We start from the raw sequence: 19,161 nt of genomic DNA, 5'->3' as shown, positions 1-19,161 counted from the left end.
GCAGTGCTATGCAACAAGCAAATCTATAACTTAAAAAGACACTATTCAGAAATTAACTGCATTAGTACTAAGGTCAATGCTGTCATTGTACAGAAAGGAAAATTTGTCAATTTCCTAACTGGTGATTAGTAAAGTATATTCATTCATTCATTCATTCATTCATTCATCCATTTATCACAATATTATCAGAATATTTTTTGAGTCCCAAACTAAATTAGATTAAGAGAGCAAACAGAAATGTAAAGCAAATTGAAAAGAATTCTCCACTGTATTTTGATGTTGAACGGCGCCCTCTTCTGGCAGAAACGCAGATCGATTGAACGCCAGAGGGACTGGAAGGAAGCAGATGGAGGCCCAGTGAGTTGCCAGGTTTGACATAAACCCCAAAACAAAATGTGATCAAACATTTAAAAGAAAAAGAAAGATACGGAAATAACGGTGTGTAGAATTAGGCTGTTATTAGAAATGATAAAACAAACAAACTTAAAAATGCGAGAACCCAGTCGTTAACGTCGTAAATAGAAGCTCACCTCATCTCCAGATTTGGGCGAACTATTTAGCCATACATGGCGCCCCTCACAGACTAGGCACTCTGCAGCTGAATCGTCCAGCTTCTGTGCAGCTTTTGTTCAGCGGACGTTGAACCAGGCATCAAGCAGGCATCAACCACGCATTACACGGACATTAAACGAAATAAACGCATACACAAATGTAAAGCTAACCTTGTTTGGTGAGGTCGGTGAGTATGAAGAGCACACAAACCGCTAACAGCTGCTGCTAAACACCGCTAAGCTAACGAGCTAACAATGTACATGTGATAAACTCGCTCAGAAAAAAAAATCTGTTTACAAAGCCAAACACTAGTGACGACGTGAAGCTTTTTTGCACATTTACTAGCTATGGCTTTGTTCTTCTCTGGCATGTTTATTGTTTTCTACGTGTTATAATAGTTGCCCTGTTTATCCTGGTTAGGGTGTTGAAACACAAGCTGTTGTGGTCTTGTAGCATTTCAGAGAAAGCTTATATTTAACAATAGAAGGATTTAAACTGGGTTCTCTTTACCCCCATTTTGGTTTGCTCTTATATTAGTATATATAGTGACATGTGGTTCGTACATTTGGTGCAAAGCTAATTATTCGTTATTAGTTGAACATATAAAGAGCAACTGCAGTTGAGTTCCAGGACATTTATTCAGCTCAGAAAGAAAATAGGACACAAACATTAGAAAATAAATATATGAGAAATATCCACCTTTGCATGTTATGGTGAGATATTGACTGCCATATGTCCAGAATGAGATGTATCAATGAATCTCTCTTTTATCCAGCCTATTAAAGTTTTAATGGAATCTAAAACTGAAAATAAAGGATTCTAGTTCGGTCTGCTCACAAACATTGCTATGTTGCTTTGAGTCTTATGTCCTGATACTTTGATTTCTTCCATAGTCCACCCATATGTCTCCTTACAATCTGAACATTTTGTTTACTGATGCTCTTCCATATTTCTGAGCAAGCTAACTGGGAATGGTAACCTCTTTGGTCATACTTTGTTTAATTACCTGCTTGAGGGAGATGCTTTCAGCGTTCACCTCTCATCCGTCAACAAATCATTCTCCAGCAGCTCATTAACTTATACAAGCACTTTTCTGACTGTAGATGTGTTGGATTGCCATTTATTACACAAAAGTGATTTTTTTTTAACACGTTTTTGCCGAAAAGCAAAACATCTGACTCAACATCCTCCATTGTTTCATTTATGTTTTACCAGTGTTATCATTGGCTTACAGCAAGTATTTCAGATTGCCCTTTTTTTTCTTCTTGTTTTTTAAGTTTTGTCTACTTTCTAATTATTGTTTCAGCCTGTTTTATGTGGTTTGGTGTTGACGCAAGTGGTCCCAACCTGTGTTTTACTGCTGAGCCCTAACCAGACCTCGACTGTTTTTACAGCACTGAGTTTCAAGTCCCAGTCCTATTGTTGACTCTCCCGAGGGATCCTGCTGTGACGGAAGTCCTGATTGATCCTCCTCCTTTTAGGCAAATAGCAGCCAGGGGCTTCTAATTACATCACATACACCCTTATCATCTTATTAAAAGGCATTCTTGAAGATTTATGTAAACTCTGTTATTAAGACTAAGCAGAGGAAGGAAGACTGAAGGTCAGTTAAACTGAAGCCATTAGGCTCTTGATAATAATGTGGGATTTTATGCGCATGGTGTCTTGATTAACGTCACCAATCGGATGCAGAGCGCACATGCGAAATAAAAGTCAACTGCCAAGGTAAATTAAATGTTCAAAGGTACAACTGAATCTGCGCAAGTTATATCAAATATTTGCCTGAGAGATTATATCACAATATTTGCTTTGGGAAATCATTAACACATTCTTATCCTAGTCTTTTATATTATCTTTTATCATATCTACCCATACTATTAAATATTTTTGCACAATGGTGCTGAAATTAGCTGCCTGTAGCAGCACCTTTCCCCAAAGGATATCTGTTAAAGTGAGACCACATCTACTAGCTTTTTTATTAAATTTATTTTGGCACATCACCATTTTTGTATCACTGTGTGCAGCGTGAGTGGCACTCTCTTACCAGCAGCAAGGGAGAATCTGCAAGCACCTGTATTTTTACAATCAACATGCATGGTGGTTCAGTGCAAACACAGAAGCAATATTTTTCTAAATCCTAGATAGACTTGTAAAAACGACTAGTTACACTTATGAGGCCAAACTGTGTCGTCAGGAAAGCACTTCCTCTTCAGACGCTTTTTCTGCTTCCAGTTGTTGAATGCAGGAAGATGCCGTCTACAGTGCTATCCACTGTTTAGAATAAGAACTACAGCGCTTCATCTATGGCTCAATAATAGTATTAATGCCAAGAGGGCGTTCTGCTCACCGAATTGTCTCGCGTCCATTTCTTAACGAAACCATATATAACGCTTTAATCTGATTTTCTTTGTGTCTCCTTTACACATCCAACCAGTTGGACACAAACCTTGCAGTATTAGTAGGTGTGCTAGATGTTCTGTGATGCGAGTCTGTGTTTTGTTTGTACGTTTTGCAATAGTCGGTTCTGCAGATTTAAGTTAAACATGTGACGCTTACTGTGCTGTTGCAGTTCAACATGATAAATCTTCGCAGCCTTCATGCTGCTTGCTTAAAGGATTAGCCAGAAAACAAGTGTTTAGAGTGAGGATCAGGTGGGGGCTTAGACCATTAAAAACACAAAGTAGGAAAAGAGGACTTAGCAGTGTTGATGCTAAGTCTTTTTCTTTCCAGGCATAAAGGTCGGCAGAGGCTTTGACAGGCTGTGCAGGAAAGAAGAATGACTTGTTTGACCTGTAACCAACTCATGGAGAACTCTGTGTGTTTCACATTTCTGGTGATGTTTTTCATTACTGGGTTGTCAAAAACCTCTCAGTCCACAAGGAAATGATCTTTACTCACACAAATCTTTTGTTTTATGTGGACACTGGTGTGTGTTCGGGAAATCACATAGTTGTATATCGTGCAGAGTGCAGTGTAGATCTGAAAAACAAATTTCTGAGTCATTTCTGTTGTTTTATAGGAAGTTGAGTCTAGGTTAACTATTCAGTTTGTTTGTTGGGTCAAGGGATGATATTTTGGAGCAACATGCCAAATTGTTATGCTTAAAGGCTGAATTAGATTTGATGTTTCATGCATCTACAGTAGCAAGGCTGTGCCCAGAGTGCAGCACGAATTTAACTTCTTATGACAAAATGAAGTAAGGAGGGGTATAATCCTGCATCATTGTGGGACTCCTCCCTTCCTTCCTGTTGGCACAGTGGAAGAAATACTCCCGACTGTATTCAAAGCCTGTAAAGTAATGCTGTTTTCTTCAGAAGGTGGATGTCAAATATTGAGATTGGTTTACAGATTGTCAAATTTGGATCACTTTCCAGGTTTAATCCACTCAACCTTGAAACCAATCGACACTTGATTAGATTTCGAAGAATGTCTTGGCGAGCTTCATCTTAAAAGATGGAGGTAATGTTGTTGAGATGCAGGGTCAGGCGTTTCCTAGCTGATACTAATTTCTACTTTTTGAGGTATGATATGATGATCTTCAGCTTTTATGAACTGTGAGTTTGAATTTGGTAAAAGATGTGCGGTGGGTTCTACAGCAGACCTATTAGCTTTTATTCTGACATAAAATTCCAGAAATAAAACTTAGCAATTTGTGAATTTACTAACTTTTGTCTAACATTTTCTGTTTGTGGATTGGTAGTTCTTAGTTTTGTTGCATAAGTATGGGGGTGGGATATTACTACTATTTGATACATATTTTCTTTTTTATAGATTTTGGACTATGGATCAAGTGAATGTTGGTCAATTCAAATCTCTGGATGAGTGAATTGTACAGCTCTAGTTTCATTTCTTCTGTCTCAGATACTAATCAACACTTGATTCAGTTTCCTAAAATCTACTTTCTTCACATGCTAGAAATATAATTTTTCTATAAAGTGTCACATGCTATAACTTGTGTGTTTATTAGGCTTTTGCTTTTAGACTTATTTATCTTTCTTTTCAGGTAAAAAAAAAAAAAGAAGAAAGAATCCAGAAAAACACCAGCAGCCATCCCTCTCACTTCTACTGCCGTCTTCCCACCGTCGTCTCCTCTTCCTCCAACTGCTCCAGTTCCCAACATGGCAACTGTGTTTGTTCTCCGGCCGTGTCGCTGAGCCGCCGCCGCTCTGGACCGCCACCATGGAGAAAAAACGCAGAAAGAAATTAATCTAGCTGCCCAGGCTATTTGCAAAATGGACTCATTTTTGGAGCTGTGGACTTGAAAATGCTCCGTCTCGGCCTCTGATATGATAACACAGTTCGTGCTACTTTCTTTACGAGCCAAAATGGTTCTATTCTTGTTGCTGGCATCCACACTTTTGGGAACGCTGGCAGGCCTTTTGCCTGTGATGGGGATGCAGTCAGAACGGGAGGCAAAACCCAGATCTGACTGTCAGCCCCCCAACTTGCAGCCCCTGCTCTCGCCAGCCGGGTCAAACTGCTCCCAGTTGACCCTGAAACTGGAGTTTTCTTCTGAGGTGGTAGAACACGGTAGGAAACGGTTTTCATTGACTGCTTTATGTGAAAAAATGCAACCTATCTACGTATATATATATAATATATATAAAATCTTTCATTTAAAAGATAAAATGAAAATCTTTCAACTGCATGATTATCCAAAATTATGATACAAGTGGGCAAAACTACATTTAATGTGTTGTAAAACTTTGCAAAGAATGCACATTAACACTGATTCCTTTCATGTCCTCTAACCTACTGTCCACTCTGTGTCTCTGCAGAGTACATCGTAGCGTTTACAGGGTACTTCTCAGCCAAGGCCCGCAGCCTGTACATCAGCAGTGCCTTGCGGGGAGCTGGAGACAAAAAGCTCGAGTGGCACATCGTTCCCAGAGAGAACCCGGCTTCAGACTTCCCTAGCGACTTCGAGCTGGTCCACATCAAGCAAGCTTCGTCCAGCAGCCTGCTGACCTTAGAGGATCACCCTTACATCAAGAGGGTGACGCCGCAACGCAAAGTTTTCCGATCCCTCAAGTACATTCCCTGTAAGTCGTACAGTAGGGTGTCATTGTGCGGGGATAAGAATCAGTTTAGTTTTTTTTTTTTTTTTCAGGGTTGACACGACTGTCTGAGAAATCCAAAACTTTGAACAGATACAGGAAACAGTTCAGCTGCTTCTCTTCACAGACTGGCTTTGTTTGCTCTGTGAGACGGTGCATTTCTGTCCTCATAGAGTGTGGGGTGCTGCAGCAGGTGATTGTGTATCCTGATGCAAAGTGCCAGAGCAGCTTGGGGGTTGCTGAAGGGTCTCAGCTTGTGTTGAAGGGTGATGGGAAGTAGGACACAGAACGTCTGTTAGCTCTCTTTGGGTGGGAGTAGGTGAGTCAGAGAAGGGTAGGAGGGGTACGCCCTGAGCCTGGCACTGGATGAAAGACTTCAGTGTGCCACCAGCCTGCTTATTAACATGCTGTGTCACTATGGGTGGTGTGAGTTTCTGGAGAAAGTTTGCAGTGGATTTTAAAGTCATAAGTAACCATGGTACTGCTACTCTAGTTTAAGTGACAAAGATTAAAAAGGTATAAGGTTAAAGGGTGTTTTTTTTTAAGGTTCAAAGCAAATACAAGTAAAACTTTAATCTGCTTCCCAAATCATGCAGAAACACATTCCTTTATGAGCTCAATGATATTTCAGAGGTGTCATTGTGAATAAACCAGAGAGGTAAGAAGATGGAAACACAGTCATAGCTTAGAGAATTTAGTTTCTGCCATTTATTGATCCCACAGTGCCTTGTACTCAACTCAGCCATATTGAGTTGAATACTAACACTCAATCTCTATATTTTCTGAAAAACCTAGTATGACAAACATTTCATACCAGTCGATATCAATAATGAGAGGCTGAACGGCTAAAGCCCCTTTCCTGCATACATCTCCCAGAATGCTGTGCGGTTCTGTATTGGAGTTCAATAAATATTCTGTTTATTAAATATTCTATCAGACGTATTATTCATTGATATTGAACTTGTGTCTGTTGTAAAATATATTGTTGATTTATTGCCCAGCACTATTATTACATAACAAACCCAAACTTAAGTCTATTTCATGTGAAAGAGCAGCAAAGTGGTTCATACTTGTGAAGGCGAAACAGGATATGGCTTTGTCAATTTTTCACAAACAAAAATTTTAAAAGGAGTTGCATGAATATGTTTTCAGCCTCTTTGAGTCAGTACTTTGAAGTATCTTTCATTAAAATTAGACCTGCGAGACTTTTGGTAATATCTGTATAACCAACATCTGTGGTGAAAACTTGAGGTCGGAGGGCTTATCAAACATCTAAAACTTTATTTTAAACTTGCACTGACTTTTCTAGCTAATATATGTTTTGAGAATCATAGCTTCATATTAAAGTCTGCTGTTATGTCTTAAATAAAATAAGATCATGTTATACATTATTGCTATACATTTTCTGTATTACCATGTAAATGTTGTATTGTTGCTCAGCATTAAGCTACCACGAGGATCTCGTACTGGCCTGGTTTCTGACTCCTGCTTTAAAAGCCTCAAAAAGACGTGCAGAGCTCAACTGTTGCTTAATAATCAACTGATGATAATTTATTCGTTCAGTGACTCGGATTATGATTTCAAATTTGGCATCTGTGATCAGTCGCACATTTTAATATGAATACATTACAACGGCAGTGTTTAGAATGAGATCAGTTTAATAGTGCTAACAAAAAGATGGGCTGCATGTCTGCGAGTTAATAACAGAGAATTTGACTGTTGGACATGCTCCAAAGAACAATTTAGAGATTAAAACTGTAATTTTGCTCTCTGTGTTCATTGTTTAACTTTTTTTCTTGTAGCACCTGAACCTGCTGCACCCTGCAACGGCACACACGACTCCCAAAAATGGCAGTCGTGGCAGTCTTCTCGACCCTTCAGGCGAACCAGCCTGTCGCTCGGCTCGGGTTTTTGGCACGCCACCGGCCGCCACTCCAGCCGCCGGCTGCTGCGTGCCATCCCCCGCCACGTTGCTCAGATCCTGCAGGCAGATGTACTGTGGCAGATGGGACACACAGGTGCGAAAGTGACTTGTACTTTCAAGGAAAAAGAAACATAATAATCTTTACATTTCATTCCAATAAAAGTTTTTGTGTGTGTGTGTGTGTGTGTGTGTGCATGCAGGTTCTGGTGTAAAGGTAGCGGTTTTTGACACAGGTCTGAGTGAGAAGCATCCACATTTTAAGAACGTGAAGGAAAGAACAAACTGGACCAATGAAAAGACTCTGGATGATGGTGAGGAGAAAAAAACTTTTTAGGTCAGATGATTACTTATTTTATGAACTGTAAAGGTAAGAGAAGCTTAGAATAATAATGTTTGGGGGTGTTCAAGGTCTTTCTTTTGTCTGTATTTCTTTCATTCTGAAATGGTAAGACTGTTTGGGCTGTTGTTCTCAGTCTGTTTACACAGGACTGGTTGATCTCGCTTCTTCCCACACAGCAGGCATCTCTGATTTATAACTTCTTTTTTGTTGTTGTCATTTTCAATAATTTTGACAGAAACATGTGTGATGGAAGCTAAAATAAAAATCACCAAACTCCCTGCAGTGTTTGATAGATCAAAATCAACCTTGTCTAAATTAACTGGGAACATTGGACCCAGTCTGTACCTGACATCAAACCACACTGAAACAGAATTCAAAATTAGAAAAATCAAATTCAGTCCCTCCTGAGATTGGGTACAGTCTGTTTTTGGCTGAAATGATGCCATTACATGGCAAAACATTACTAGTTGGTGTAGAGTAAAACAACAGACCCTAACGTTATGACATGCTTGCTGCTGATTCTGCATAGTTAATATTTCAAACTCAGCATATAGTCTAGACAAAAAAACTAAATAAAAAACATATTTAGTCTAAAGCAGAAGTTGTCTAAACATTTTACAGAAGTTAACCACCAACAAAACATTAAAAAGTATTGTGTTAAAGGATGAGGTGTCATAATTATTTTAATTGTATTGATTTTGGCTTTTTTATGTAATGAAAATGTACTGAAATACTTTAAAATGTACTGAAATTTCAGTCTAGAAGCCCTTTGTATATTAAAGCACAGAATGTAGAACAAGTTAAGGTAATAAAACTAGTATATGGCTGTAAACTAGTTTATTTATGCAGTAAACTCATGAACTAGTTCATTTTAATCTGCCTGAGCTGAACCTTGACCTAGTTCTGTTTAGATGAAACTTTGCACAACTCTGAACATTGGCCTTTCACAACACCTAACAGCTGATTATAAGTAATCTGATTACCTTGGTCATTGTGTATTTCTGACCGAAGGCCAAGTTGTGCTTTGCTCTAAACTTCCAGCTGATAAAATCCAGGACAGTCCTCTATGTCACTTGTGCTCGTTTCCCAGAAGCAGAAGGGGGTTTTTCCAGTTTTACTGAATTTTTGGGCTGGGGGTCTTTTTCATTATTGCCCATTGTTCAGGCAGTCGTTCATGGAAATGTCTGAAACTTGATTTGTTTTTTCACTGAATATGGATGGAAAGGAAAATGAGAAAATCCAAACATATTCGGGTCTTTAGACTTATTCTCTGTGCTTTTGTTTGAATGTTTCTTTTACATAATTTCGTCTTTTCTTCCTTTCTTTTTTTATATCTTTCCTTTCTCCTTATGACCTTCTTTCCTTCCTTACTTCCTTTCTTTGATTCTCCTTGCTTACATCCTTTTTCCTTCCTTCATTTATTGCTTATTTGCTTCCTCCCATCTCTCCTTATTTCCTTGCTGTCTCCCTTCTTATTTATTCCTTCTTTCCTCTCTTCTTCCCTTCATTCATTCCTTTCACCTGTCCTTCCTTCCTTCTTCTGTCTTTATGCCGTTCATTCTTTCCTTTATTCCTCCCTTCATTCATTCCTTCCTTTGTTTTTGTCCTTCCAGTTTCAGGTTTGTCCATGTTTCATGTTTAAAGCTTATACCACAGTAGAAATATCTGTATTTGTTGTGTTCTTAAGTGTTTTAAGCTCTTAAAACTTGAGTCTGGAAAGATTTTAAGTTTTTACATAAAACATGTATGAATCTTGATTATTATCAGTAATCTTTATTTGAATTGAAACATTATTTTGTGTAATCTGCATTGTGAACCCAGAGGCATGTTAAGATGTGTGACTGGTTGAGCATCTTGTTGTTGAATAGTTCAGATTGTGATCGACTGTTCATCCTGTTTTTCAGGCCTCGGCCATGGTACGTTTGTAGCAGGAGTTATAGCCAGTATGAGGGAGTGTCAGGGCTTCGCCCCCGACTCTGAGCTCCACATCTTCAGAGTGTTCACAAACAACCAGGTACCTGCAGCACAGGCTCAATATATAAGCCCAGTGTTTGATTTTATCTGCATCTAAAAAAAAAATGCTATGGAAAATTCATTCTCAGATCAAGCCAAAATGTGTGCCTGTTTCACATTTTAGGTTTCCTACACCTCATGGTTTTTGGATGCTTTCAACTACGCCATCCTGAAGAAAATTGATGTTTTGAACCTCAGCATTGGTGGACCTGACTTCATGGACCATCCTTTTGTTGATAAGGTGAAGCATAAAAAGCATAAAACTGGGTGTCGCCCGAAGTATTCTTTATTACAACAACTAAATGAGGCATAGCAGGTCAACCGTCGATTCAAACACGTCAAACAACATGGTTCTCAAGGTGTTCCTCTTTGTGTAATATTGTAAAAGATGCATCAGTTAAAAAAAAAATCATCAGATTAATGGACATTTTAGTCTTGAATCAAACAATAAAAAACCTTCATGTATACATAAAAGCATGTGTTCCTCAAATTAAAGTAATTTTTATTGAAAACCAATTCCATCAAAGATCATGCTGTTTGTTGTTGTGTTTAAAATGTGCTTAAAAATTCACCTGAACTTGTTTTGCGATTGTTTCGTATGCTTGACTTCCAGGTGTGGGAGCTGACTGCCAACAAAGTGATCATGGTTTCTGCTATCGGTAACGACGGACCTCTGTATGGGTACGTTCATCTTTTCAGCTTCCACACAGCCGGTGCTTCTTTGAAGGAATCCCATTTTGATCTGGTTAATACTGATTCAGTGGATCTTAGAAAGATGCTGTACCATCTGAGAAGCTGAACGTTGGCCAGCTGTGAACTAGCACTGGAACCAGTTAGTTAGTTAGTTGGTCAACAGTTCCCAGTTTCATTTCTGACACGAGGGCCTTGTTTCCGCTGCTTGTGGAATCAGTGCTATTAATATTAGCCTTTAAAGTCTCCCTTGAGCTTTTTATATGTATTTTGGGATGCCTTTCAGCACCTTGAACAATCCAGCCGACCAGATGGATGTGATTGGAGTTGGGGGGATCGATTTTGAGGACAACATAGCCAGGTTTTCCTCCAGAGGCATGACAACTTGGGTAAGTTACACACATTCAGATCTCCAAAGAATTTGTCCACAGCCAATTTTTCTATAAAGTTAGTACCACGCAGAAGTGTGTTCAGTTTGATTATTGTATCTTTGTGCAGGAGCTTCCGGGGGGTTACGGCAGAGTAAAGCCCGACATCGTGACCTATGGTTCAGGGGTTCGAGGCTCGGGGTTGAAGGAGGGATGCCGCTCGTTGTCTGGTACCAGCGTGGCCTCTCCTGTGGTCGCAGGTGCTGTCACCCTTTTGGCCAGGTGAGATTCTTAAGCCAGATTAATCTACTGTTAGAAAGCTGTGTCTTCTCAACGATACTTTAGTTTTACACCCTCCAAACAATCTCTAAAGAGAGATTTACATAAGTTTTAATGCCTACATTCACTACTAGAGCTTTCCACTTCTGAATTATAATTATATTGCAAGTTGATTTTTAAAATGCCAACAGAACAAGCAGGTGCAAGTTGCAAAACAGGTTGCATCTTGCACCTGCTAAATGTCATTTATTGAAAAAAAGAGGACACAGAATAACACTCAAACTACAGAGCCCTGATTGGTCTATCCATCTACCACTTTGTCCTTGTGTCACACATGAACACCATGCTGTAAAAGTTGAGCATTTCTGCTTGAGGCAGATAATTAACTCCAGCAAATAAGCATTCCACTTGTTTCCAGTTTCTTCACGTGAAGGACTGAGAAGGCGTTTCTTGACCCAGTCTGCTACTGGTGGATTTGTTGTTGTTCTTTGCTCTTGTTCTTGTTTACAAATGAAATGTTGCTTGAACGAAATGTGCAAATGAAAATGTGCCAGAAAACAAGATGAAATAGGTTTCTGACAGCCAAATGTCAGATTTTTACAGAGCCAATAAATTTAGTGTCGATGATTGTAGTTAATGGGATATTTCTCTCCTCAGAGACAAAAGAGGCCATTTTTAATGCTAGACACCGAAAAGGAAGCTGCCAGAACTGATTCCCTCTGCTAACATAACAGATTATTTCTACAAGGAATCCCTGTGCAGAGTGTTTTAGACAGTGTGTGAATTGTAGCAGCTCAGTGTAACATTTCAGGATATATATTTCAGATTGCTGAAGCTTAACCTTGTCGTTATCTCTGGCTTTGTAATCCTTTATGAGTGTGCAGGCATGCTGCTGATTGTTTTCTGGTGTTATTTCCCATCTTTCAGTATCACATCCCAACACACTGAAAAGCTCTCTTGTTGCAGAGCCGTTACTGAGCCAGTTTGCCGGCTTACATTACTATGTTAAACATCACAGACACACACATTCTCCTCTCCGAGTTGCAACCTGGTGAATCCGACACCAGCAGAGTCACGAGAACTCAGCCTGTTCTGATTCCTCCTGCAGCACCGTCCTCAACCGGGAACTGGTGAACCCCGCCTCCATGAAGCAGGCTCTGATTGCCTCGGCCCGCAGGCTGCCCGGGGTCAACATGTTTGAGCAGGGCCACGGGAAACTGGACCTGATCCGAGCGTATCAGATCCTGAACAGCTACAGACCCCAGGCCAGGTGAGCGCACCAGTGTGAACTGATTAAAACGACAAAACAAAAAACTCAAGCAGGAAACGGAGGGTTGTGCACAGACGGGGAGCAGGAATCTGTTGAAGTCATGTTGTTTTTACACACACACACACACCCAACGATGATGTAACTCTGAAAAAGACCAACCCAGTGGTTTTAGAGTCCTCTTTGATGAACTTTATGCTCACTGTATGTTTACGTTGAACCTGCAGGGAAAGTTTGCTTTAAAGAGCAGTTTTAATGTTATTATACTATCACCCTGTAAATATCAGAAGCAGAAACTGATCTGGATATGGAATAATCTTATAATCCACATCCATGTGTGTAATTGGTGTGAGAAACAATGTCTGTACACAAACTCATGATAGTTAATCTTTGCTCTCATGATGTTGGATATTGTTTCACAGCTCGATTCCAGCCTTGTGTTTGGTCTAACTGGTAAAGTTTCCTCCCAGTCTCTCTCCCAGCTACATCGACCTGACAGAGTGTCCATACATGTGGCCTTACTGCTCTCAGCCAATCTACTACGGAGGAATGCCCACCATCGTTAACGTAACCATCCTCAATGGCATGGGAGTCACAGGCAGGATTGTCGACAAGGTAGGCAACCAAGGTGATAAATAAATGGGAATCAAGGTCCTTATGTTAACTCTGGACTGGCTATGCTGATCTTACATTCTAGTTTGGTTTATATTTTATATATTTGTAATGAACATCCTCACTTTAAGCCCTGCCAATAAACGTCGCTTAATTCTGTTCAGCCCATCTGGCAGCCGTACCTGCCTCAGAACGGTGACAACATCGACGTGGCCGTCTCATACTCACCTGTGCTGTGGCCGTGGTCCGGCTACCTGGCCGTGTCCATCTCTGTGGCCAAGAAAGCTGCATCGTGGGAGGGCATTGCTCAAGGTCATGTGATGGTCACAGTCGCCTCTCCTGCAGAGAATGATGTAAGTCAGAGGAAAAACACTACAGTAAAAACAACTCCCACATGAGCCGAGTTCCAGTTTTAAATGATTTAGTCAAGATATAAACTAGTACTTTATGGAACTATGAAATTATTGTTAGCTATTTGAGTTTTGCAGTCACATCGGTAGTCCTTTCTTTAGCCTCCAATAGCTTTCGTTCTCTTTCTTTTTTTGTTGTGTGTAGGAAATGTATTCCATTAGATCTTGCCCTTTATATAATTTTTTAAAGATATTTTGTAAAGCTCCGGTATGGATCATTTAAAGGGGTCCGTCTGTATGGATGTGCTGTAATTATTCATGTTGTTTCTTTTTCACAGTCAGAAGTTGGAGGGGAGCTTACGTCTACAGTCAAGCTACCCATAAAAGTAAAGATTGTGCCCACTCCACCTCGCAGTAAGAGGGTGCTGTGGGACCAGTACCACAATCTGCGCTACCCACCCGGCTATTTTCCCCGTGACAACCTCCGCATGAAGAACGATCCACTGGACTGGTACGCATTTATAGAAGCTGCTTCATCTTTGACATCTTGCGTGAGAGGTTTTTATCGGATTGTTCCTGTAAATCAGCTTGGTTAAACGTTAGTGGATATTATCCTGGTTCCAGGAATGGGGATCACATCCACACCAACTTCAGGGACATGTACCAGCATCTGAGGAGCATGGGCTACTTTGTGGAAGTGCTGGGAGCACCTCTGACATGCTTCGACGCCAGCCAGTATGGTACGGACATAGAAGCTCAACACCTATACGAAAATATAGATTCACCATTTCTGGATGTTTTTTCTTGGTTTTTATTTGGACAGATTTCCTAATGAATATTAAAACTGGGACATGCAATTGAAAACGACTTTTCTGCTTGTAGATTTTTTTTTTAAGATGCATTTTTTTTAATTATTATTATTCTAAAGAATTTAAGGGTGATATTTCTTGTTTTGCTGTAGGCACACTGTTAATGGTGGACAGTGAGGAAGAGTATTTTCCTGAAGAGATCACCAAGCTGAGGAGAGACATTGACAACGGCCTGTCGCTCATCATCTTCAGCGACTGGTACAACACCTCGGTGATGCGGAAGGTCAAGTTCTACGATGAAAACACCAGGTAACAACTTGGGAACAAGTTAACACACGCCTAACTACACACTTAATGACTGATTTATGAGTAATTTAATTGCCTCTGTTGGTATTGTGCTGGAGTTATCACTCAAAATCAGGTCGATCATAAAACATGTCATTAAAGAGGCGTGGCTCATATGATAACAGTAGATATCTGCCTTGAGTGACATTAGATCATTTTTATTGCGGTGAAGTGTTTGGTACAAACTCATATCTGTTACATATTCATGCAAGGGAAAACGGCATTGTGATGAATTCTTGTTGCCTTGTACAACATGCTAGAAATCACCATTTGAAATGTTTCATTGCTCTTCATGACATGGAGATTATTTATGTAATATAGAATAATGTAGTGTGCACATAATATATGCAATAAAATACAAATTTAGTTTGATAAGAATCACTAAGGCGTGTGATATGAATATACAAAATCTGACATGAATGAGAGAATCAGTAAAGTTAACACCATATTATAATGTTTTATTTGTATCTTTTTCACACTCTTTTATTGTTTCTTCATCTTTTTACCACAACTGAAAACAGATTTTCCAGCGTAAATGGAGGTTCCAGTTAATCTCTTGTTGAAAGGGTTGTTTTTTTTTTTTTTTTTCCTTATTTTTTTTTTTTTTTGTGGACTGTGTGTAATTAGCATATTGTGGATTTAATTAAAGCTCTGGTTCATGCTTGTTTAAGTGGATGCAAAACAACCTAACAGGCTGGACAGATGCACATAATGATGCACATAATGTTCTCAGTATTATGGAAACAAATTGTAGTAATTTCACCTTATAGTCCAACACTTTATATCTGTCGGTGTTTCATAATGTGATCATTTTCAAGTATGTCTGTGCTGAAATAGTTTAGCATCAACAGCACAGTGCCTCCATCTGTGAAACAAACAATGCGTCCTGTCGCTCCATTATTCAGCACTTCAGTGATGAATGTCCTATTACCTCACAATTACGTTCACCTAGAGTTTTATCGTGTAATAACACTCCTGGGATGAACTGTGTGGTGCAGCTCGTTGTGTCACAGGTTGTCTCCCTGCGGTTTTATTCATGTGTTCGTTCTCTGTAATAGATGTCATACATCACGGCTTCTCCAATTCGGAGCTCCTCATGCAGATAACCATTACTCAGCTGCTCCGTTTAGATCCTACCAGAAATTTAAAGCAAAATATGCATTTAAATACAAACTTCATGGCTTTAAAGCATTGTGACTGGTGGCTCTGTTTTAATGTGGAATTGGCCTTGTTATTGCATTTTAAATCATCTTACTCACAGTTGCCTACAGAGATGGTGAGAAAACGTTAGATGTTTATCAGTGTAGCTATTTACAGGGCTTTAGCATGAACAATTATGAATTATATCAGATTTTTAAAGTGTTTTTTGATGCTTTAATTTGAAAACCTGAAGTATCTTCTTGCTGCAACCTGCAGACAGTGGTGGATGCCGGACACAGGGGGCGCTAATGTGCCAGCTTTGAACGACCTGATCTCGGTGTGGGGGATGGCTTTCAGCGATGGGCTGTATGAGGGGGACTTCACCCTGGCTGATCATGACAGTAAGATTTTATAGAGTCCCCTGGTCTTGCACTGTGAGGCCTTATTGGCACAGAAAATAAATAAAGCTTTTGTCTCTGACTTTCTTGCAGTGTACTACGCCTCAGGCTGCAGCATTGCCCGTTTCCCAGAAGATGGAATTGTAATTGCCAAGAACCTGAAAGATCAAGGTACCAGGATCCCCCTTAAAGTTTTAAAGGCTGTCAGCCAGCTCTGTGTAGCAGGAGGCTGGCGGGCAGCCATGTACAGCCAGACAGGCATTTTAATCTGTGTGTTGGATAAAAAAGAAAGAAAGAAAGAAAACTGCAGTGTGTGTGTGTGTGTGTGTGTGTGTGTCCAGGTCTGGAAGTATTGAAGCAGGAGACCGCTGTGGTGGAGGGAGTTCCCATACTGGGCCTGTACCAAACCCCTTCAGAGGGGGGAGGTCGCATCGCTCTGTATGGAGACTCAAACTGTATCGACGACAGTCACAGACAAAAAGGTGAAACCTCTCGTCTCTAATCTGTTTTCACACACCTGGAACTTCTTGTTCATGTTTTTGCATCTTGTTTATTCCTCAGACTGTTTCTGGTTGCTGGATGCTCTGCTGCAGTATACTTCTTACAGTATGACCCCTCCCAGCCTCAGCCACTCCCACAGCAGAGTGGCGCCTCCTGCAGGTGCAGAGCAGCCACTGCCACAGAGACTGGAAGGTGAGAGGGAAACCCCAGCTCACCTTCTCCTCCACAACGTATCTTTAAGGACACATCTCATTGGAAATGATCTTTCAAACAGCAGACATTGAAGCACACATGTCTGCTTTCATCTGAAGTATTGGGGGAAATTGATTCCTGACACTGAAATACCTCTTTTTTTCTCATTGCAATCTGTTAAATTTAAAATTTATGAAAATAATTTCACTGAAACTGCTTTTTTTTTCCTACAAAATGCCAAGGCTAAATTGGATAAGGGTTGCCATCTTTGAAGTCCTTTTTGCAAAGTTCCAGCTGATGCAATAAAAAAAATCATATTTGAATAAATTAAAATGGTGTGATTGCATAGATGAAGTTTCTGACATATTTTTGCTATTGGATTAAATTAAATCTCCACTAGGGAGATTGCTGCATATTTAGTCATTGGTTTTTAGTTGGCATTTTAATAATGTTCCATAAATTTGTCCACCAAATTGAACTGGTTAGACATAAATGTTTAGTTTTGACAAGAATCTCAGATGTGACTGAGAAACTCAATGTCTTCTTTCCCTGTCTGTCTGCTTTTGTAGGTATAATTAAACATTACTTGTATTTTTCAGGGAACCACCTGTACCGTTACTCCAAGGTTCTGGAGGCTCACCTGGGCGACCCTAAGCCACGCCCCCTACCAGCGTGTCCCCACCTATCCTGGGCAAAGCCGCAGCCACTCAATGAGACGGCCCCCAGGTGAAACCAACTCCAATTGAGTTTACATTTCATGGATCTATGTTATTTTAACAATTTATGGGTGTTGTTTTTTTCCTCCCTTGATGGGATTATTTATGAGAACAGGATATGTAAAGTAGGAACGATCCTTTAAATGACTGAATGATGCATTGAAGCTTTCAAAATGAATTAAAATGTGTTGTTTATTCAAACTTTGAGTAGAGCTGATGAACCAAAACGGGATCTATTGCAGCAGAACATGCTGCTTCCTTTTAAAATGTTAATTTGACTCTCTCTCTCTCTCTCTCTGCTGCTATCTTCATGTTTCTCCTCTGCACCAGTAACCTATGGAAGCACCAGAAGCTTCTCTCCGTGGATCTGGACAAAGTGGCTCTGCCTAACATGAAGTCACACCGTCCCCAGGTCCGACCCCTGTCCCCTGGGGAGAGCGGGGCCTGGGACATCCCGGGAGGTAACACAGCTCTACAAGTTTTTACTGTCAGCTTTCTGAAATAAAGAATCTATGTTTCACTTTTTCAATTGAATTACAGAAATGCATTCGATATCCTTGTTGGTGACACACCTGTGATGGACAAAGCTGTTCATGGCATTTACTCTCTTTCCCTTTAGGGATAATGCCGGGTCGCTACAACCAAGAAGTTGGTCAGACCATCCCCGTGTTCGCCTTCCTGGGAGCAATGGTCGTTCTGTCATTTTTCGTGGTTCAGCTCACTAAAGCCAAGAGCAAACCGAAGCGCAGGAAACCCCGGATCAAACGGCCCACATACCTCCAGCAGCAGACAGCGACAGCTGGGAAAACCCCCACTGTGTGACTGCATATTTGTACTGCTGCCGAACAGCTGGGCCCAACTCCAGAACCGAGACGTTGAAGAGATAAGTCAGTGGAGTCGAACTGCTTGGGCAGACTCCTGGACTGCTTTTTAAAGCTCGCCGGACATTAATTGACGTCCGACATCTCCTGGAAACGTTTTTTTTTTTTTTTGTGCCTCTTGTCCGTTTAAAGCTGTCGTTGGTGTTTTGTGTATTTGTGGACCAATGAACAGTGTTAGACAAAACCCAAGTCTGGGCCCCAAAAGTCCAGCTACAGTCCAAGTACACATTGTGTCAACATTTCCTTTCCTCTTCTTTGACCAAATGGGTTCTTTATAAGTAAAATATCTTACTTTTATATTTATTGAATTTGTTCTTACCCGAAAACATATGTGTTACACTTGTAACTCTTTAAATAGTTGGCACACAAACAGGATAAAAGTACCTGACCCTGGTTTTCTATGTCCTGCCCCGATCTGTTGAACATCACTGTTGTTTTTATATTTTATACAGTCAATACATCTGGTCAGGCTTTCTGTTGAAATCCTCCCTTTGGGACTCCAGTTTCTTCAACAGACTTGGTCAGATATCGCATCAATAAAAAAAAGCATCATCAAAAGCATTGTGTTTTTGTTTCACTGTCAGACTTAATCACAAGGGAATCCATGTTATGTATAGTGATACAGCAGGAAGCTTCTTAAAGAGAAAGGCCCAATTGAATGGTGTTTAATTATGAAGTTAAATTTCTTTTCAGCTATGATTAACATATGCAGCTTTCTTATAACAAC

General features: G+C 40.2%; 1 protein-coding gene across 1 annotated transcript; it reads left to right on the top strand.

The window, feature by feature from the left end:
* The first annotated feature begins 556 nt into the window (after nucleotides 1-556).
* On the top strand, nucleotides 557-18,995 carry mbtps1 (membrane-bound transcription factor peptidase, site 1). The gene is made up of 23 exons (XM_007561318.2): nucleotides 557-739; nucleotides 4,556-5,082; nucleotides 5,331-5,594; nucleotides 7,412-7,627; nucleotides 7,734-7,844; nucleotides 9,778-9,887; nucleotides 10,011-10,127; nucleotides 10,500-10,567; nucleotides 10,863-10,965; nucleotides 11,075-11,226; nucleotides 12,332-12,493; nucleotides 12,961-13,105; nucleotides 13,267-13,455; nucleotides 13,791-13,963; nucleotides 14,077-14,192; nucleotides 14,414-14,570; nucleotides 16,023-16,147; nucleotides 16,238-16,315; nucleotides 16,486-16,626; nucleotides 16,706-16,837; nucleotides 17,437-17,563; nucleotides 17,884-18,014; nucleotides 18,173-18,995. The coding sequence occupies exons 2-23, from the start codon at nucleotides 4,839-4,841 to the stop codon at nucleotides 18,373-18,375; spliced, it is 3,264 nt and encodes a 1,087-aa protein (XP_007561380.1). The 5' UTR covers nucleotides 557-739; nucleotides 4,556-4,838; the 3' UTR covers nucleotides 18,376-18,995.
* The last annotated feature ends 166 nt before the right edge of the window (nucleotides 18,996-19,161 follow it).

The sequence above is a fragment of the Poecilia formosa genome, unplaced genomic scaffold (assembly GCF_000485575.1).
Source record: "Poecilia formosa unplaced genomic scaffold, Poecilia_formosa-5.1.2 Scaffold125, whole genome shotgun sequence".
Lineage (NCBI taxonomy): Eukaryota > Metazoa > Chordata > Actinopteri > Cyprinodontiformes > Poeciliidae > Poecilia > Poecilia formosa.
Note: the sequence above shows the minus strand (reverse complement) of the source record. Positions and strands in the feature narration are given on the sequence as shown.